The sequence below is a fragment of the Prionailurus viverrinus genome, chromosome B3 (assembly GCF_022837055.1).
Source record: "Prionailurus viverrinus isolate Anna chromosome B3, UM_Priviv_1.0, whole genome shotgun sequence".
Lineage (NCBI taxonomy): Eukaryota > Metazoa > Chordata > Mammalia > Carnivora > Felidae > Prionailurus > Prionailurus viverrinus.
This window is the reverse complement of record NC_062566.1, coordinates 103777093-103799565: the sequence shown is the minus strand read 5'-3', so window position 1 is coordinate 103799565 and position 22473 is coordinate 103777093. Positions and strand designations below refer to the sequence as shown.

Here is a 22473-nt window from a genome sequence, read left to right as displayed (position 1 = left end):
CTGCCAACTGGTCATAGTGTTTTGATTCTGAATTAAATTCACAAATTTAAATTCTGAACTTTGGTTTACCAAGAAGATATCTTAGGTTATAATTTCCTTTTTAGAAAAGGTTTCATCACTTAAAAATATGCACAATAGGATTTTTTAAAATTATTATTTCACATGGTACAACTCTCTGTGTAAAGGTTTTGGTTTAAGCACCACATAGAAGGTCTATTAAAGATACTTATGGATTTAGGGGTGCCTCAGTGGCTCAGTCAGTTGAGCGTCTGACTCTTGATTCTGGCTTAGGTCATGATTCCAGGGTTATGAGATTGAGCCCCATGCAGGGCTCTGCACTGAGCATGGAACCTGCTTAAGATTGTCTCTCCCTGTCCCTCTGCCCCTCTCCCCTGCTCGCTCTCTCTCTCAAAAAAAAAATAAATAAAATAAAAAAACATATTAATGGATTTAGTTTGTATAGGGCTATTGGATAGAGTAAAAATGCCATTTACTTATTTAGATCATTTTTCATGACAGAGGTTCCTAAACTTTGCAGCCTCTTAAAGAAGGCAAGATTTCATCTCTCCGTATGATCTGTGGATGAATTAGACATGTCTGCCTCACAAGAGGACATTCTGGGTTATAGTTGTCTAAATAGTCACTCAGTTAGAGAAGCAGCAAATCAGGCCAAGAATATTCGGTCTGCCTTGAGAGGATGCCTGGGAATCTGTTAGCCAAGAGTCTGTTCTTGCCTCTGCTCTACAGTCTTGTAGTACCTGCCGAATTTCCACCTGGAATGTGCATTCCTTGTGCTATTTTGAGTTTTGTTCCTTCTAGCACAGCCACAGCGCATTCTTCTCTGGCCCTTCATCTGGGGAATAAGATGTGCTCAAGCAAACGACGCCCCCATAGCTCCTTTCCAAACCCCTTCTGCACTATGGGCCACATACTGATCTCTGCTGTCCATGGAGGAAAAAAGACACAGACTTGACTTATATAAAGGTAGGGAGACCAAAGTAACAGAGGCAGAGTCTAATAAGATGGGAAAGCAATCACCAATAGTCTTAAGGGTTTAGCCAGGGGAGAGGATATCGTGTTGGCCTTGTAGAGAAGCTTCAGTTGGTTACATGGAGTTCCGATGGGCCCTTTAAAGTTGCAAGGACCGGAGCAGAGACTAAGACAGCAACACCAACAGTCTCATCCCAGATCCAGGTACAGCTTCCAGTCTTGTGGTGAACTGACTTCATGTGGGCACTGGGTTCCTCCTCCCATGAAACCACTTCCTTCTGATTCTTCTTTCTGACTTTCTGCCACCCTTCTCCAATCTCACGTAGAATTCTTTTCTCAGCTCTCCTCTCCTATCTACAAACATCTACCGAAATATTTTAAATTACATTTTTGGGGTGCCTGGGTGGCTCAGTCGGTTGTCTGGCTTTGATTTTGGCTCAGATCATGACCTCACAGTTCATGGGTTTGAGCCCCGTGTAGGGCTCGCACTGACAGGGTGGAGCCTGCTTGAGATTCTCTCTCTCCCCCATCGCTGCCCCTCCCCCACTCATATGCACTCTCTCTCTCTCAACATAAATTAATATTTTTTTAATACTAAAAAAATTACACTTTCTACTATATACCCAGAGGACACTGAGGACACCAAAATCCAATTTCCCATCTGAACCATGTTTCTGAGCAACAAACTTCTTACCACTTGGCTTCCTGCAAAGTGAATTCATCATACTCTATTCCCCCAGGCTCCCAACTGACCAGAACTGTGACCACTCCTCCCACTCTCTTACCCTAAAAAGTCCTATCGATTCCACCTCCTTAGTATGTCCTTGACTCCACTCAGTGACCGCTGCCTTGAAGCAAGCAGGTCTGACAGGACCCTGTTTCAGCATCCTTACCAGATCTGCTACCCCCGGTCTCTTCTTTCTGCAGAGAGCCACCTCCTGAAATGCACGTCTTCCGTTGCCCTCTGGCTTAAAACCCTTGCTAGCACCCTTCACCTCCATGATTGAATCTAAGTTCCTTTGCAAAGGATGGCAGGCCCATGATGACTTTGCTTCATCACTACCCACATTTCCCCTCCTACAATCCTGCTGCATCGACTTATTTGGGGTGTCCTAGGCATACCATACATTTTAATCCTCTGTGCCTCTGCATTGCTATCACCTCTGTCCGGGAGGCCCGTCCTGTGTCCTCTCCTCAGCCCTCTATGACTGTAGGGCTCAGATGCATCCTCAAAATACAGCTGAGACAGCTCTTTCTCTCAGAGCCCTTTCAACCTCCGAAAGGGCCAAGTCATGACTTTTCTTCTATCCCATGGTTATAGGTGTCTGTGTTTAAGATGATCCTTGACTGAAAGCAACTAGAGGGCAGGTCCACATTTTGTTTCTCCTTATTGCTTTCAGTCCCCGGCACACAATGTGCCCTAAGGAAACATTTACTGAAGTGAATTAGAAATACAAGATAGACATAATAGTACCATTCAATATAGAAACAGCCAACGTGTCCAGTGGTTAGGGTCTACTTTCAATATTTACACAGCACTCAGTTCTGAGGTATCTAAAGTATCTGTAACTGTAAGTTGAAATAGCATTTTCCCTGTATGGCAAACAAAAGAAAATAGCAAGCATGCTTCCCCCAAAGCACACTGGTATTGCTACTGGCACATTTTTCTACACTGGTTGAGAAATGTTTCTTAAAGCTTTGATGATCTCTGCTTGTAAAATCCAGTCATACGCATCACACATGGGATGGAATCTGACTCACAGATAGGCTGGCACCCTTTGCAATTCAGGGTGGAGACGATTTTCATAAAAAGTTACTGATTCAACACCTTGATGGCAAAGTGGAAGCAAATCATTCAATGCCAAAACAAGAGACGCTGTGCTATTTCAATCTCTTGCTTTTAAATATAACCCATTGTAAATATATGCTCGCTGAGCTAATCTTTGGCTCCCTAGACGCCCCAGGCTCTGATACGTCTGCCTTATCGCAGCAGGCTTTGCTGTTCAGAGCTGTTGGCAGTGTGCTAACCCTGGCTCACATTCAACAGACCCGCTACGCTTGCACCCAGTTTCCTCCCAGCCAGGGCCTGAGACTGAGCAAATGCCTCAGTGCAGCCACTGAGAACTGTTACAGGCCCCCAAGCAGGAACTTTGCCTGTCTCAAAGTCAGAAGAGAAAAAAAATGCTTATAATTTTATGAGTATTTAACACACTTTGCTTTGGTCCCTGTAAAGACTAACGTGATCTTCTAGTCCATTTAACTTTCTGTATCTAGGACAGACCACCTGATATTCATACAAGGCAGTGGTTTCCTTTCTCCCACCCCACCCAGGGGACATCTGGCAACATCTGGAGACAACTAGGGAGCTCACATGCAGTGAGCACAGGCCAGGGATGCCTCTGATCCAACAATGCATAGGACAGTCCCCCATAAGAAAAGATTATCCTGCCCCAAATGTCAGGAACAGGAAAATGACATGATACTATGCAAATAAGTGAATGTTTTTTACGAGGAAGTTTGAAAATTCACCAGACATTCGATTGTTAAAACTGTCTGGCCTGTTGGGTGAAGGTCAGGGTAGTGGGGATAAAGTTCTGAGACAGGTGGAAACAAGCTTCCTGCTTCCTATCTGTTCTGAAACCCAAGTACAAAGGGACAAATCTAATGATCAGTCCCTCAATTCTACAGGCTTCCAGAAGAACTTTAACCAGTGTCTAGGTCAGCTCTGCCATATCTGTTCCTGACGTTGGTGGTATCTGACTCATTTTGAACTGCCTTTCACTCACTGGTAAATAGACCCTGGTTTAGAAGGTCTGGGCTTGCTGCTAGTCCCCACTTCACAAGGTCATCATAGCTCAGGGCTCCCTGGGAGTGAGGAGGAGAGAGGAAGCACAAGGAAGCAGACGAAGGTGCTTCCCAAGGTCCACCACTGAGGAAGGGAACCGCATGCATTGTGGGAAAGGGAGGAATTGTGCTGGACTGACCTTCCCCCTGTGTTTTAGTTGGGAATTCGATATTACATCATTTTTAATGTTTAAAATCTCATATACCATGAGAATGGAATTAAGAGACTCTGGGAAAAGCTCCAAGGATCCCTTCGTGACACCTAAGCCATAAATCATTACAAAATATCCTAAAGAAGCAGGCAGGAGTGAGCTAGAGATACAGCAGGCTCTTTTGCAGTACAAATAAGCTACAAGTTGGATGCCTCCGCAGAAAGGAAACAGGAACTCCCTGGGTGGCCCGAAGGGAAGACTGGACATGCCCAAGCCCTCCAGCAGAGGCAGGGAGGGCTGCTGGTGAGCCAAGGTATCAGCTGACAACAGAAGGCAGGAAGGGGGTGAAGAAGAGCCCTGCACACCAGCAGAGTCAGCCTTGATGGCACGGGGTTAACGTGGGGGAGCCTGGTGTCTTGGCAGCCCCGTGCAGGGACTGTCAGTGAAGAGGCCGGTTTCCCCAGTGGGATGAGAATAACCATACAATGGCAGCGGGGAGCAAGGAAGCAGGCTGGGCTGGGCTGCTGCCCTTCCGCTTATGCCTCCTGCTTTGAGCCCCCAAGCCCAGCAGTGCTAACGGACCCATCGCCAAGCAGAGGTTGCGCTGACAGCTTGAGCCACCCGGGATCTTCACAAGGTTCTAGATCCACTGTGCCCAGGTAAAAAACAGGAGTGTGCTTCAAATGCAAATGTAGCTTCAAGACAAGCGCCCTATCTTGGCTATTGTAGATAGTGCGGCAATAAACATAAGCGGGCACATACCTTTTTGAATTAGCGTTTTTGTTTTCTTTGGGTAAATACCCAAGAGCGGACTTAACTGGACCATATGGCATTTCTATTTTTAATTTTTTGAGGCGTCTCCGTACAGTTTTCCACAGTGGCTGTGCCAATTTACATTCCCACCAACACAGCATAACATACAAACTTGTTGAACCACTATGTTGTGCACCTGAAACTAACGAAACTAGTTATATGCCAACGAGACTTGAAAAAAAAAAAAAAAGACAAGTCCCTTAGACTCTCTTCTAGGCACATGGCTGCTCCGAGCTTACGCTATACGGAAATCCCAGAACTGCTTCTGTGACCAACCCACCAAGGAGGGTGGCCAGCTGATTTGACATTATAAACAGCCTATTCAGGCCCATGGACTCCCCAGGCGAACCTCAGCACCATGAGGGGAGAGTTGCCTGTTGTCTGTTTTGTTCACTGCCGGCATCCTCAGGGCTAACAGCAGAGCCTGAAACCTTGAAGGCACTCAGTGCACATTTGCTGATTGAATAAACACCTTCTAGCCTCACCGGCCAGCAGCAATTCGGTACACTTGCAGTTGAGCTAAGATTATACGCACAGACAAGGCTGATTCTGTCTTGGGAGGCCCTGGATAGGCAGTTGTTGGACTGAGGGAAGAGGGACACAGCTGGGCACTTACGAGTGATGAAGTAGTTACAGAAAACTCAAGTGTTTCAAAATTAGAATATATTGCAGTCTATGGTTTGCGTGTGAGCCACGGTCAGGTTTTCATGGTGCACAGTTCTATCATCAGGGCGGGGTGGACGCCCCCCAGCCACTCACGAGTGTAGCTTTAGGCCTTGGCCTGAATGCCCCAGTCTTGGTAGGACTCAATCCAACTTCTGAGGGAAACACCTGCAGGCGGCCCCTGGGTGTTGCTTACAGCTCAGATGCTAGTTACTTAGCCTTGTAGCCCTTCTGGTTACATTTCTGAGGAAAGACTGGCAGGACGTAGGAAAGATTTCCCCGAGGTTCAGTGTTCATTTTCTTTTTCAAAAATTTTTAATGTTTGTTTATTTTTGAGAGAAAGAGAGAGAGAGAGAGAGAGAGAGAGAGAGCGCTCACCCAAGCAGGGGAGGGGGTAGAGAGAGGGGGAGTGGTAGAGAGAGAGAGGGAACAGAGGATCCGAAGGGGCTCTGTGCTGACAGCAGAGAGCCCAATGCAGGGCTCGAACTCACGAGCCAGGAGATCATGACCTAAGCCGAAGTCAGACGCTTAACCGACTGAGCCACCTGGGCGCCCCAGAGTGTTCATTTTCAGCTACCTTTCCTTTTGTAGTATGACTGTGTTTACTCCATGCTCTCTACCATACGCTTTTCCATGTGCGTGAATCCTCTCTTCCCAATCAGACTGAGGATTCAAAGGACTGTTTCTCTTGCTAGCAGTCAGCGTGATCCTGAACTGATAGACTTTTCACTGAACTATTTGGCAAAAGGCCCATCGCATTCTCCTCCTTGAAGCCAACCCTGGCACTTCAAGCCCAGTGCTTCAACACAGGGCCCTGCTGGGGCCAGAGCATCTATAGTCTGGCAGGTTCCCAGTCACAGTCAGGGAAAAGTCCAACAAAGCCCTTAACACCACCAAGCTTGGACAGTCATAGGGAAGCACAGGGCCCATTGTGAACAGGGCAAGTCTTGGATACACGGAGGGAAATTACACACAATCCATGAACCAGCTTACCGAATATGGAAGTGGCAGGTCTCCACATCGTCAGGGGGGTGATGGCTAGTGACAACAAGGCCAGTTACAGCCCAACGACCTCGAATTGAGAAGCACGCCAGCTCTTTCAAACCCCTCTGTCACACCAAGTCCCCTGGCAGTCCTACCCGAGCAGGGAGAGCCAAAGGAACAGCACGAGCTTCAGATTCTCCTATTTCCCCATTCATTTTCATGGCCCCATTTGGCCACAGAAAGCCCAAGAGGACAGAAGCAAAGGTCGCAAATGACCCCCCCCACACACACACACACACAAACCCAGAGTCTGGAGATGGTCTGTGTGCGTTTTGTCCCCAGATGGAGCACTACTAATAAGCTGGGAACATGCCCAACTGGGAAACACCATGTTCTGGCTCATTTTCTATTTCGATCTGAGCCAAAGGCAAACTCTAACACATGACCCATAAGCAGACCAAATAGTATTTGTGGCCGTCATTGCTCAGGGAAAGGAGGAAACCTAGTTCCAAACAGATAAGGGGAAATATCCTTAGGTGGTTCATAAAAGGCTACAAAACTATGTATTGTGAAAAACTGCCCTTATTCCTGCCTAATGACACTCTTCTCAGCTGTACACATTCCAGGGAGGAGACATTTCTATCTGAGGTATTTTAAAAGTAACGGCATAGAGTATTAAGCCAGATGACCTGGTTAAGAATCCATGGTCTAACTCTTGCTTGCGGTATGCTTGGGGGCAAATTATTTAACCTCTCTGGACCTCTCAGTTTCCAGATCTTTAAAATGAAGATAATAGTATCTACACCACCCTGGACTATTGAGGGTATTAAATGAGATATTTCATTCAACAGATATTTATGAAATGCCCACATGCACAGTTGTACAGGCACTGGTAATGAATGAGCACCTAGAACACACACTAAAGTCTCAATGAACAGTAGCTGCTGCCTCCATTTCTTCTTCACCCACCCCCTCTACCAAACTGGGACCCTCCAGGCTCCAAGAATTGACCAGCTCTCTGAAGGCATTAACAGAGGCCTCTTCAGAACCCTTGTCCTTTCTAGCTCTTTTGGCTGCACCTTCCCCTCTCCTCACCTCACAGGGTCTCTGCCTCTCATCTGGATGTCACTGTAACTCAGGGCACCATGGGTAATGCTTCTCCTGGGGCCAAGTGTGCCTTCTCTTCCCTTAGGCCAGTTGCTAGCCGCAGATCAGCAGACAAACAGGCCTGGTGACCGCCGCCAAATACCCACTAAACACTCAGGAAAGGGAAAAAGAGCTGGAGAGGCTGGAATGCAGTCAGGGCTGTGCCGGGGGGGGGGGGGGGGGGGGGGGGGGTTGAGCAGGGCTGTGCAGGGCTGTGCAGGGCTGTGTGGGGCTGTGCAGGGCTGTGAGGCTATGTAGGGCCGTGCAGGGCTGTGGGGTTGAGCAGGGCTGTGCAGGGCTGTGCAAGGCTGTGAGGCTGTGCAAGGCCATGGGGCTGAGCAGGGCTGTGCAAGGCTGCAGCACCATGCAGGGGTGTGGGGCTGTGCAGGGCCGAGCAGGGCCGAGCAGGGCCGTGGGGCTTTGGGGCAGGCTGCAGCTTCCAGCCCACCACATGCGCGAAGCTAACTGCAGGGTCACTCTCTGCACCAATGGGTCCATTGACAGAAAAAAAACAAAAAACACGTTTTCAGGTGGAGGGGCTTATACAGAAAAAAAAATCTAATGAAAGGACCTTCTTAAAAACAAGGGGACTACTAGTTAAGCCAGCAGTAGAACTCAGAGCTCTGACACTGAAGGCAGCAGCGGAGCCACCTGCCTGATAAAATTCTGGAAGATTCCTTCCAGAGCCACGTGACTATCTTGCTATCTCATCTGTCTGTCTGTCTCTCTCTCTCTCTCACACACACACTCCTAATACTTCATACAACGGTATAACTGCAAGGGAGAGAATAATGTCCCCAAGCACTCACGTTGCCAGACAGTTTTCATAACGTATTTCAAGGGTGACTTAAGTACATGGAAATCACTGTGCACCAGTTGTGTAAGCGGACAGCATGTAGCACACAAGTTTCCCGGACACTTTAACCTTGGGAAGGAGGATTTCTGCTTTGTTGACCAATATTTGAGGAGTGGCTTCTTATGCAAAGCTGTGTCCCTGCCAGCATTCCAGGTGCACTGCTTCGTGGACAACCTGTGCAGGCGAACACCCTGGGCCCTCCCCGGCAGCCCAGATGTCCCGAGGAAACACTGACAAGTGAAGGAGGGGTGGGGGTAGAAAATGAGAGCATTGGGCTTCTGTCCTCATGAAGGAAGGGACCATGCACCCTGTGGCCCCCCCTGAACGCAGCAGGTTGCAAACACAGACCGGAGCAATCCCAAAAAAAGAGAGGCTCTGCTGTGGCTTGTCTCTCTGACCTGGGCCCGGGGCCTGTGGATGACGGACAGGCAGTTCTTGGGCACCGGGCACAGCGTGTCTTATGTCTTCCAAATGGAAATTTTTGCTTCAATAAACTGGGTCTCTGAACAAAGGCTAAGGCATCTGACCAGTATTTACTTTGCCACTCCCCCTCCTGCTACTGCCCCGTCTTTGTTCTTTCCTCCCTTCACACTCAGCTGAGGCTCCAGGAGGAGAGCCAGTGGACAGCCCCTGGGAGCTGGGGATGGGGGTGGGGAGGCCTGGATTCCGGGCCTTAAATGCCAGGATGCTCAGCTGCTGACCCCAGAGCCACTGATGAAGACGAAAGGAGTGTGAAGGGAATAGAACCCGAAGAGTCTGGGAAGGCAGTGTTCACTAGGCCTGCACCCCCACGGGGCCCTTCCCCCCCCCCCCCCCAACGTTAAAGAAACATAGTCACATTACCCAAATCAGAAAATAGAACAAAGAAGAAAAACCATCCGCCACATCACTACCTTCATTCCATCCCTGGTAGTTTATTTCACATAATTTCCTTCCTCTTTTTGGAGGAGCTAGGTTTGCCCATTCACCATCTGGGGCAGATCCTGATGTGGATATACACTACCAATCATCATAAATTCTGTATTATTTCCTGGGCTCTAACTTCCTAGCTCCACCATTTACTATATTAGATTTTGAGCAAGGGACTTAAGTCCTCAGGACTTTATCATTCAGCAAAATGAAGACAATAATTGTACCTATCTTACAGGGCTGTTGTAAGAAGCGTAAGCAATAAATAATACATGCTAGGTGCTTAGGACACGTTGTCATTCAACTGCTTATTATTCATCATCTCTTTACCAGCTGAAAAATCTTCATCAAATTTAAGTATTTTGTTATTTAAGTAAATTCCTGTTGCTGAATGCTCAAGTTGGTTCCAATATTTTCCTATTATAAATGGTGCACTGCAAAATTAAACGTCTTTGTATATAGTGTTTATTTTTATTGCTTAGGCTAGTTTCAGAAATAAAACCAACAGATCCCAGAGTATAAACATTTTTATGAGGGGGCACCTGGGTTGCTCAGTCAGTTGAGCGTCCGACTTCAGCTCAGGTCATGATTTTGCGGTTTGTGGGTTCGAGCCCCACATCAGGCTCTGTGCTGACAGCTCAGAGCCTAGAGCTTGCTTCAGAGTCTTTGTCTCCTTCTCTGTCTGCCCCTCCACCGCTCACACTCTGTCTCTCTCTCTCTCTCTCAAAAATAAATAAACATTAAATAAAAAATTTAAATACTTTTATGAGTTTTGATCTAGATTATCAAATTATTCATAAACTATTAGGAATTATGCTATCGCCAATGCATGATGATGGCAATTTAATTATGTATTTGTGAGTAACCTGCAGTATTAGGAAAAAAATTGGAGGCAGTAATTTATGAGCACACAATCCTATGAAGCAAACTTGATAAATTATCTACCAATTTGAAATTGACCTTTGTGCGTTTGCCAAGAACTAGAGTGGCTCCCAAAGTCCTACTATTAGGGGTTTACTAAACCCTCTATATGGGGGTCTATGCTGGCCCCTGGGAAGCCCCAGGACATTTTTCTTTGGTGTAAGGAAGGAGGCAGTCATCACAGCAATGAGTCTTACTCATTTGGGAATAGTGCTGCACATGTACAAAAGCATTTCTGCATTCTCTCCTTTGGTCCTCACCACAATCCTTCTTTCATCTTAACCATGAGAACTTTAAAGCTCAAAAGAATTTTCAGGTAGACTTCAGCCACTCAGAGGAAAACAAAGTTGGAAGAACTCAGGTCTTCCACTTCCAAGGGCAATGCTGCTTCTATAGCAACAGGTTGGAGGGGAGCCAAGGCAGACAGGAGGTGCTTAGGCAGATGCTGAATCAATGACATGTGCGCTGATGGGTCAGAGCACAGTGGCAGCTCCAGGGTCAGCCTGACCCAGAGGTGAACCTTATCTTCCCTACTTACAGTCTAAGCGACCCTCTGCCTCTGCAAGTTTCCTGTTCCCTTTCTCTAGGCCCCAGGGACACTCATTCCACAGGGATGGACAGGAGAGAGTAAGAGTTCTCTAAGGGTCTTTTAAATTTTTAAAATGTTTATTTATTTTTGAGAAAGAGAGAGAGACAGAGTGTGAGCAGGGGAAGGGCAGAGAGAGAGGGAGACAGAATCTGAAGCAGACTTTGAGCTGTCAGCACAGAGCCTGACACAGGGCTTGAACCCACGAACTGTGAGATCATGACCTGAGATGAAGTCGGACACTTAACTGACTGAGCCTCCCAGGCACCCCTCTAATGGTCTTTATAATGAGACAATACTTTGTAGACAGCTGGGATGTGACCCCAGTACCTCACCTCGGCTCACTTCTAAATGCTGACGGTAACAGTTCAGCATAACACACAGATTAGCATCTCATTTTAGAGGCCATGACCTGCCAAACTGAGTAGCTAAAATGTAACGAATCTGCTGCAATTCCTTATAGTAATTAACATCTTCTATTCTTTACAGTTATCTTTTTCAACAGCAAATGGAGATAGTTACTGAGGATTTCTGACAGACACAGCAAATAAATGCCACGCATAGTAAGGAGCGTAATACCTTGCCAACTGGAGAGAAGGAATAAACTACAGCAAAACAAAAATTGTGTATCTCTATCTCAGCATGAAGAAAGTTCAGTTCATTCTTTAAGTCGGTCCTCTCTCCTTTATCATCTAGACTTAGGGCAGGGGAAAATTTCTTTTATCCTTTGCTTTGGAGACATCTACTGCAAAACACAAATTCTAACCCCCTGTGTCGCTTCTCAGCTCGGGTGGAGAAATAAAATCACCATGCGGTAACGACTGCCACCTCGTGGCCACACATGAAACTATCACTAGGAAAAATAAACCGCCAATGCTTAAGATTTCACCTGCTGAACATTGTAGAAATTCGGTGTGGCCACCAATAACTTGTTATATTGTATAATTTATATTTTTCCAGAAAATTATGCACTCTTCATGCTATTTTCACTGGGCTCTCAGTGTTTTCCAGGCTTATTTCTTGTTCTATTCTACCATAACACAATCTAATTGTGGTGAGACTTCTGACGGCTTCTATAGAATCATGGGGATCTCCTTTGGCAGACAGAAGTCCCCTGGAGTTGAGCGTGAGACACTTCTTTGTTCGTTCATTAGAGTAACTTTATTTATTTATTTTTTTTAATTTTTTTTTTCAACGTTTATTTATTTTGGGACAGAGAGAGACAGAGCATGAACGGGGGAGGGGCAGGGAGAGAAGGAGACACAGAATCGGAAACAGGCTCCAGTCTCTGAGCCATCAACCCAGAGCCCGACGCGGGGCTCGAACTCCCGGACCGAACTCCCGGACCGCGAGATCGTGACTGAAGTCGGACGCTTAACCGACTGCGCCACCCAGGCGCCCCCATTAGAGTAACTTTAAATAATGGCCACTGCCCCACCAGACTGAGTTCACTACCTGCCTGTCAACTGTCTGATTCAAAGGTTATCAGCCAGTTTAGATCATCTAACTCAATATTATAGAAAACCATCCACTCTTTGGCTCAGGCCGTGGAAAGATGATCTGAGTGTAGCCCTGTTTGGCTGTGTGATTCACGGTAGAAGCCTGAGGCTCAAGCCTGAAATGCAGGCAGACAACTGGTATCCATCAAATGATACCATCCTTCTTGACAAGGCTGTTTTCAAGCCTGAGCTGTCACCCTATTCCCCTCTGCGATAATCACTGGATGGGAGAGGTGAGGAGGGCTTTGTGTAGGCAAAGCACAGAGCACAGGAAATAGAATTTCAAGGCTTCTCCAGGAAGCGAAGAGCATGAGCATAACTGGAGCGTCCAAGGAAGCCAGGAATGGGCAGCCCAGAATCAGGCAGGGCAGCAGGGGCAGTGCGGGCTCCAGGGCTGTTTTACTGAACCACGGACCATGAGGTGAGGAGGGTGTGGCCTCCTTGAGTGCAGACCATGAGGGGAAGGAGCATTAACTGACTCCTCAGCTCCTTTCAGTATGCTTGGCTGGCATGAGAGTACACGCTCTTCATACATCCTGTCTCCCAGCTCCTAGGCTTGCCTGCCACCCCCACCTTCTCTAGGCTGCACAGGGTCAACGTATTTAAACACAAGTGATCCTTACACATCTGCGAATGAATGTTCAGCCTCACTCACAGTTCCAGAAATGCCAATTAGGACTCTGAAGAAACCATTTTGTAAATCTCTCTGATCATCAAAATGATAGGCTACATGGTGCGATGGGACAACGGGAGCAAGAGGCCTCACGCACGGCTTCAAAGTGTACATTTAAAAATATGGCAAGCAAGAGGTAAGAGCCTGGGCTCTACAGTCAGGCTGCCCAGTGTCAAAACCTCCATCTCTTGGAAGCTAAATTTCTTTGGGCCTCAGTCTCCTTCTCTGGAAAAATGGGAGTGGTGTTAACAGAACTCACTTCACAGGGCTACTCTAAGGATTAAGTGAGACAATGTTCATAGACACTTAGAACAGTGCCTGGTATACAGGTGTTAAAATGTTAGCTATCTTGAACTGCTAGGGGGAAGAAGGTCAATTGGACTCAGTCAAAATTTTAAATGCACATACCACTGCCCAAACAATACCACTGCTAATAGTATGTCATACAGAAATAAAAGAACAATACGTCAAGATAAAAGTACAAGGGGACTCACTGCCACATTGATTGGAATAAAAATGCTAGGCACAATCTAAATGTATAACAATAGGAAACAAGTTATATAAATTATGTCCTGGTCTTGGGATACTATGCAACTATTAAAAAAAATTTTTTTAATGTTTTTTTATTTTTGAGAGAGAAACAGTGTGAGCAGGGGAAGGGCAGAGAGAGAGGGAGATGCAGAATCTGAAGCAGGCTCCAGGCTCTGAACTGTCAGCACAGAGCCCGATGCGGGGCTCGAACTCACGAACACTGAGATCATGACCCGAGCCAAAGTCAGACACGTAACCCACTGAGCCACCCAAGCGCCCCACTCTGCAGTTATTTTAAAAATAAGGCAGCTGGAAGGGCACGTGGGTGGCTCAGCAGGTTAATCATCCAACTTTGGCTCATGTCATGATCTCCCAGTGAGCAAAGTATCCTTACCATTTGTGTTTTTAAAAAATACAGATACATATATGTAGTGTGGGTGTATGCTTTCCTGTGCAACAAATTCTCTGGAAAGGTACATAATGAAATCAGTAATAACAGTTTCCTTCAGAGGAAGGATACAGATAATTAAAGGATGCTTCTATTACCAATTGCAGAAAGTTACCTTTTTTATACTTAAAAAATACAACCTGATCTGTCATTCGTCTGCTAAATTTCTTCCATTTGCTCTCAGAACTAAAACCCAAGCTCCTTCACAGAGCCTAGAATGGGAGTTCATCCTTCTAAAGTCTGATGCACTTCTTTATGAAACCTTTAACATCTGAACTCTTTAAGAAAGGAGGGCATTGAGGTGATGCGTGTGAGTCCTACTTACAGGCGTTTGAAAGCAGCAGAACAACTGAGTGAGGAAGGGGTGATTGCGAGCCAAGGACAGGATCCTTTTTTCTGTCATTGTGCATTCCACGTCGTCATCCTGCAGGATCACATCCTTCTTCAACACCTTCACGGCGTAGAGGTCTCCGGTTTCTTTTATTCTTGCCAGCATCACCTACGGCAGCGCGGGAGGATGGAGCACAGGCGTGAGAACTCTTGAGGCTCCGAGGGTGTGGGAACACACACTTCCCGGCACTTGGGAAGTATGCGTGTGTATACACACACGCACACTCAAACGTGCTTCCTTTAACCCGGACACCTAAAGTCATGACTCACCTTCCCGAAACTCCCCTTCCCCAACACTCGGATGAACTCAAAGTTGTCGATACCAAGTCGGCTGGAAGAGTTAACCCCGATCCCATTTCCTTCTTTGGTGCTTTCCCTTCCCTGTCGTCTTAGAGTCGACCTGGAAACGAGCTTCTGCAAGGAAGAGTAGGAAAACATGGAGTCAGAAATCGTGGCAGGTGCATGAAGCATTTATGGATGCAGAAGACGTTACTGGCTGCCTCAACCCTCGACACAACAGGTGGGGAAAGATCAATTCAGCTTGACACGTTATCAGGTTCTGCCATGCGAAACTACTTCAGTACCAGCTCCCGATGTGTGCTGACTATATTTAGGAAAGAATAACTTAAAAATGTATCTAAGCCACTGAGAGTTTCAGTTTGAGCCCGAATGGGAGTGTATGAAGCACAAACGCCCTAGTCTGGTGTGACGGCTTTCTAGAGGATGCTCAGGATCCAAGAGCGCCACCTGGTGTCCATTTTCATTCAAAGAGTGGTTTTCACAGTTGCTCAGAGGATCCGCACCAGGATGTGAATGAACGAAGCAATATTTATTACACAGTATTTAAGATTACATAAGAGAAATAAAAATTAATGTAAAACTAGAATAATGAAGGATAAAATTTTAAACACCGCTAATTTCATTAGCTCCCCCCTCCAAAAATAAAAAATAAAAGCAATTACACATACACACATACCTATCTTTCTTTACACTTGATTAGTTTTTAAAAATATAATAAAATTGTTGTTTCATAACACACATTTTTATGTAACACTTTGTCATGTGTATTTTCTATATCCTTCAAGAACACGAGTTTTAAGGGCTGTTCGATATTCTGTTTTCTGGATGCATCACAGTTTATTCATTAATTCCCCTGCTACTGGAATGCAAATTATTATGAGAAATGAATAAATGTGTATAAAGCACTTAGATCGGTGCCCGGCCTCTTTAAGACTACAAGCTGAGCTGCTGTTATTATCATCATGATCACGATCATCATCTATTTTCTTAAGATGACTTTCCAGAAATGGAATCTTTAGGGCCCAAATGTTAATTTGGAAGACTTCTGATACACAGCCAACTTGCCCTCTACAAAAGCTGACCACCAGCACATTGAGAGCTCCACTGTCACCATATTGAACCAGAAATAGGTGTGGCCTCCTCAGTGGGTAACTCAGCCCCAGGAACAAGCCCTGCCACAGAGAGGAAGCTACCTAAAGGCAAAGTGACACACAGGTGTCCATCTCGGGACACTTATAAGATAAGCTGCCACCAGACACCAGATGAGAAGTCTAACACTCTGTAGCTTTTGACCTATTTAGCTAAAAAACCCCAGCTCATCTGGAGTGACTTCTAAGCAATGTTTCCAACAAACAACTGTGCAACTGCTTGAAGCTACAAGGATTTTACTTAGTGCCCCAGTAAAACAGTGATTACAGATTATCAAATGGATAGACTGAAAAATCCAATTGTTTTTAATAGTTTCTCCTCCAGGTCTCTGCTCATAAATATTTCAAAGACAGAAAAATTTTACCAGCATGAATCTCACTTCCTCCACTTAAATACTTCTCCTGGTTGGGCTGGTACTGGCCAGAAAACTCTAAGCCAGTATTTCTCAATCTTTTTTTTTTTTTAACCCATTCTTCTCTTTTGATAGACTTAAGGTTCTTTTCATGCTTTGCTGTCAAACAACAGGTAATTTTGTTTTTTCCACTTTCAAATAGAATATCAAAGATACTTGGTTCAAATGACAAATGACATTGCCCAGTCAAGAGGTTTTGCCACATGGTCTACCTTATTCTCATTACATTTTAGGAGCCCTGGTGCAAGCTGAAATCCTTAACCTATGCCCTTCGGGAACAGCTGTCTCATGCATTAGAAATACCCCTCATGGTATTAGCATCCTGCCTGTCTCTCCATGAGCTAGACATTAGACTTTGCTAATGCTTTCCTGAAATAAAGGAATACAATGTCTGTCCAAGGCTCTAATCTACTAGTAATAAGGAAATGGGATGGTGAGTACGGACATTTTCTGGATAACCAAGAACTTGACTGTGATTGTGCTTCTCTTCCTAAGCACCCAGAGATACTTAACAGTTAACTCTAGAGTTTTCCTAAACCGGATATCAAGCTACACCTTTCACAAACCACAGCAGTAGCCACAGCTCTTTCCCAGCAGTCTGTAGACCCAGCCAGGAAGGCAGCAAAAGCACTTGGGCCTGGGAAGTGGTCGAGGCTCTAACGGTCAATAGCAAGAAGGTCACTCAGGGAGGCTGCAAGACAAAACATGTCCACAGCAACTGACCAACTCCACCCACTCCCAAGAGCTGAGAGGAAGGAACTCCTGTTTGTCGCTGAGTTTGAGAGATAAATTCACAATCCATAAACAAAACCTGCAGAACAGCTAGACTCCAGCGCGGTGGAGAATCTTCAAGTTCAACCCCTTTAGAGAAGAGGAAGCTGAGGCCCACAGTTGCTGGTCAACTGTGCGGCCAGGGCCCCAGCTGAGAGTTAAGAGGATAACCCAGAGCCCTGGATTCCACAGTGACATTTCATCAGACCACACTGACAGGAAGCTAGTTACAAAAAAAAAAAAAAAAAAAATCCTTCTGCTTCCTGCTTGTCATTTCTTGTCATATAATTGTATAAAGAATCTTCTTTTTGTGGACCAAAATGCTCTTAAAAAATACAATAAATCTGCAAATATGTTTGCTGACATTAGGAACTTTGATTACACCACATTCCCTCATTTGGACTCACTGCATCTGAGCAACTTCCAAATTACAATACAGTGAAAAAAGCAAAGTCTCACCGAGGTTGGAGAAATATTTCCAGGCTGGAGGCCCATCCCGGCCAGGGTCTTGGCGAGCTCCACCGCGTTCACCCCACAGTTAGGGGCCACGTTTGCCTGGCATCGAATGTGGACATTCATCTTACATACTAGAAGGGAGAGGAGAAGGGAATCCACATTCAGGAAGGAGCCAAGCCAACACGTGCCACAAAAAACAACTTTAACAACCTGAAAGATGATGACAGAGGAATTCTACGGGCTGAGCAACGCCATCTTCTCATAAACCTGAACTTGCACTCAAAACAATCCCTGATGCTTTCTCTGTGTCTGCTTTGTGCAGAAGCGGAAAGTCTGGCACACTGAATGAAAAATACATTTCAAATCCATTTCTTTCCACTGTGACTTGATGAAAGACATTCACCTAAATCATGTGTACTAGGCATGGACAAGCATGATTCAATACAGAAATCAAAATGTTCATCACAGTGACAATTCAAGGAACTCACAAGGAATCATGCCAACGGACTTTATGCTTTTCTTTGTATTGCTCAATAAAAGGCAGCAATCTAAAGGCCACATTATAGAGCACTGTTCAAACAGGATGGAGATGGTGTTTCTGAGAGAAAAACCTCTAAGTAAAGCTTTCTTTCCGAGTACTGTTGTGGTTGGGTAGCCCTCGCAGCACAGGACACGGCATCCTGTGGGGGCTGTGCTTCTCGGCACTCAGCCTGTGGTTCTAACTCCTTCGTGGGGGAGAAAAGCAACTTTTTTAAAGGTCAAAGTAAATGGCAGTTGGAAGAGGACAGAAGCAAGCTAAGTTCCTGGTGCACAGGAAACTGACTTGGGAGGATGAAGGACCCAAGGTTTAATCAGCAGAAAGAAAGTTCCATCAGTTTCTTTCCATGGGCACTGCTGACGGGAGGTAGGAATGGAACAGCAAGCAGCAGATGCCTGGAGCGTCCACCTATCTTTGGAAGCGTGCACAGATCCCGGTTTTGTGGGGTCTGCATTTGTGTAATTTAGGGTGCCCCTCTTTACGAAAAAGAATATCCAATCGAGTAGAGCTCTGGAAGACACCTTTGCAAGGGAGGGAGCCTGAGGCTGAAGCCTCATTAGCTTCATGTGCCCTTTCTGAAGAACCAGGTGACAAGAAAAGCAAAAATTATAGGCGATGGATAGCTACAGGTGCGCTACCCTCCGGCCTCAGGGGGCAAGGACAACGCAGATGAGCCCCACGCATGGCTCTGCATTGTCAGCAACAACCATACAAAAGCAGAAAGTGACTTTTGCACTGGAAACCCACACCGGGGGAGACCTTCCAGGTTAAGACCCAGCAAGACCAGAACTGAAGCTACACATGAGCTGGTTGCTGTTTTGGTTCAAAACTAATTATTTAATATATCTAGGAAAAAAGAATTATTAAGTGAAGTTCTAATGAGATTACAGAATTTGTCTTTCGTAAAGACAAGTGACTAGTCCCTTTCTGTTGACAGAAGCGGGCTTTGTAAGTCCAGGCAATAGATGGAAGTCGTCCAGCTGCAATGATACCAACTCTGCCTCCCCCAGTCACTCAGGATTTATCTAAAGCTTAAGGCTGACATTCACTTGTATTTCAGCATGGGACTGCATCCCAGGAAGGCCATATTGTTACAGCAACACCCAGTGGGAGATAACTCAAGGCCAACAGCTTCCCAACTCCTCGCAGGACAGGAATCAGTCCTTAATCCCAGACCCTTTGCTACAGCAAAAGCTCCAAACTCGGGCTCCACTGGGCATAGTTAGTGAGGTGCAAGTCCGTGGCTGAAGTTTAAGCATCCTTCACACCCCATACCTCTCCAATCTCTATCAATCTCTTCGAGAAGACTCAGGGCAGCTCTGTTTGTGCTTTTACTCAATTCTTGCTTATTTCTGGTAAAGGCACTAGACCTACTCTCCTGCCTGTTCTTACTCATAACTCAAGCCTCTCTTTTTGGGGCACCTTGCCTCCTACTGTCTTCTATTTCTGACCAAGATCCCATTCCCCCCCTTTTCCAAATACACAACAATTAGCAGGCACTCGGCACTAAACAGATGACAGCCAGCTAGACAGAACACTGAATTTAACAACTGACTAAATCTACAGTTAGGAACTCTTAAAACCAGATATAGCTCTTTTTACATGCCTGACAAGGGACACATACATATAGAACCGGTAAGATTTAATTTACAAAGTATCCAAAACCACCGGTCCTAGGTCAGAATCGGAACCTATAGAATTCCGAAAGCTTGCGGCATGGTGACCTCATAAAGTGGGCACGTGGCAGCCCAGCATCTCACTTTTACACTGAAGTCCTTGTCGCATTATCCCCCAGAGCAGGGAGCCACAGTGATCGCAGAACGTTGGCACTTTGTAGTTGTGGACGCTGAATTTGTGCGGGATGTTGATTCCGAACCTCTGTTCAGCAATCTGTAAAAAGGGAACAGAAGGACAGGAGCTAGCATTCCAGGCCAACACCTTTCATGCAGATGTAACAGGAGCCCCCCAAATGCAAAGCGTTACCGTGACACCTGAGCTGGGTATATCATTTCACTGTACTCAGGCCTTACTCACCAGACTGTGCACATTTTCTAATGAACAAGACTCAACAGAAAGGGTATAGTGAGCATTAGATTGTTCACCCTTTGGGAAGATAAGTAGAAATTAAAACCATTTTTTTTTAATTTTTTTTTTCAATGTTTATTTATTTTTGGGACAGAGAGAGACAGAGCATGAACGGGGGAGGGGCAGAGAGAGAGGGAGACACAGAATCGGAAACAGGCTCCAGGCTCTGAGCCATCAGCCCAGAGCCTGACGCGGGGCTCGAACTCATGGACCGCGAGATCGTGACCTGGCTGAAGTCGGACGCTTAACCGACTGCGCCACCCAGGCGCCCCGAAATTAAAACCATTTTATCATCTTTTATATTCAGGTTGTATATCTCTCCCTGCCAACTCCCCCACACCCATATCTATTTCCTAGAGCCTCTTAGCTTCAGGATTAAACAGGTCTTTTATAGACTATATCCACTTGTTATTACCAGGAGTTTTTCCAGATATTGTGGGGGGCAGAGAGGAGAAGGCAGCACCCAGGGAGCATGGAAGTGAAGAAGGGATTCATTCCAGGGGACATTCAAGTGGCTTCCTCAGCCCTTCCAGCCTTTGCCTGGCATTTGCGTTGTGACAATCTGAGGGCAGAGGTCCTGCTTTAATCTCACAAACTGATTCCAGCAAATAATCAGACCAGGCACATGCTGTATGTGTACTATGTGTGTGCTATATGTGCTAATGGGTGATATATGTGCTATATGTGTGCTGTAGGGCATCATTGAGTTTCAAAGTCAGACTCTCCAGTGCATCTGTAAATCCGCTGATTGTCAGCAATATTCCATCTGCTTTCTAGCTCCAGAATCTGGAATGTGCCTACCCTAGCTGAACACAATACAAGTTACAAGAATGAGGATCAGGCATTTATATACAGAAATGCATCCTCCCTGATATTTGGGAAGACAATGGAGGAGGCTAATGGTCGCCTTATTGAGAAAGCACAATTTACAGTTAACAAATACTCGTCACTTCAATTCTATCCTGCTTAACACTCACAAAAACTGTGTGAAGGAAATATGAATCCCACTTTTAAGACTGAGCTAAGAGAGAAGTTAACTAGCAGAGGCTGGATTCCACATCAACTCCTGGTCATGTGATGCCAAACTCAGGGATCTTTTCGGTCAGTCCTCCAAAAACTCTCTCCGAATTAGCAAAATTGATCCTGAGAGCTTGTAACCAGCTGATCAGTAAGTGGGATCAACTCAAGGACAGGTCAGACTACACAAGCATAGAATTAAAAATACCATAATATAAAAAAGAGAGAATTCAATTCTGATACCACCATCAACTTCAAAGAGCATGGAAGGGAAGTGGAAAGAGGAGGGAGTGAGAAAAAAAAAAAGAGAGCGAGAAGCATGCACGTGAGCTTGTGCAGGCACTTAATTAGCAAACTGCTATCTTCTTACCTTTGAATCCACTTTGTTAATATTATTTTGGCAAGTGCAGGCCGTAACAATTAGGTGATGGCAGCGCTTATGGACGACACAGGTGCACACTAGGAAATTAAGCCCACAATTACACATTCATCGGAGGCTGAAGGTCTACCAGTTACAGTCGAGTCAACAAGGGCTGCACCGCGTCAACAAGGGCTGCAAGCTGACTTGATGTGGGTGTCTGGCCCACATGATGGCAGCCAGCACACCCGTCCTTCCCATCGTCTTTACTATCAACCTAACTCATGCCTTTGCTCACACTCAAACTATTTGCACTCAAGTCCTGAGCTTATTTCGTCCTTTCTGGCTTTGATCCCACACTCACCCCCACAGGAATCCTCTCACAGTATAATTCTGGTCACCTTGCCCCATGATCTAAACCTTCAGTGGCTTCTCACTGCCCATGAGTAGAGTTCAAATTTCCCGGCCAAGTATCAGGCCCTCCAGAAGCTAGCCAAGCTTACTTGTTACCTTTCTTCTATGGGAGCTCTTTGTTCCAATAGAAACTAGACTAGCTGCTCTTCCTGGAGCAGGCTTCGCCCTCCCTGCACACTGACCGTGTCCTGCTTAATCCCTAGGATATCCTCTTTGCCTACCGCCTAACTAAATCTTAAGTTTGTATCAAGACAACGACTTAAAAAATGTCTCTTCCGTTAAAATATACTATCCCTGGCTCCCCTTCTAGAGAGACTAAACCATCTCTGTCTCCTCAAATCTCTACAACCCTTAGCTTGCCTGTCATTTCAAATCTTCCACATATAGCCTCTATCACCCTTAGAATTCCTGGGCAGCATGATGCCTCAAACAAAGTAGGCACTCATCAAATATTTGCAGGATGACTCAGTCAACTATTTAAACACTTAGAACTTCTGAATAACTTTTTTTTCCATTTTCATCTGGATACTGACAGAGTGCAGACAGAATTCAGTTTGCCATTAAAAGA

The 22473-nt window shown here is 45.7% G+C and overlaps 1 protein-coding gene across 2 annotated transcripts in view; it reads right to left on the bottom strand.

The window, feature by feature from the left end:
• PRKCH (protein kinase C eta) overlaps positions 1-22473 on the bottom strand; it is a 232515-nt gene that overhangs the window by 82992 nt on the left and 127050 nt on the right. For both annotated transcript variants that reach the window (XM_047861891.1, XM_047861892.1), the window contains exons 5-9: positions 21504-21592; positions 19792-19921; positions 17497-17624; positions 14676-14819; positions 14341-14514 (exon numbers count right to left, since the gene is read on the bottom strand). In XM_047861891.1, the coding sequence (XP_047717847.1) occupies positions 14341-14514; positions 14676-14819; positions 17497-17624; positions 19792-19921; positions 21504-21592 (665 nt within the window). The remainder of the gene's footprint in view (positions 1-14340; positions 14515-14675; positions 14820-17496; positions 17625-19791; positions 19922-21503; positions 21593-22473) is intronic.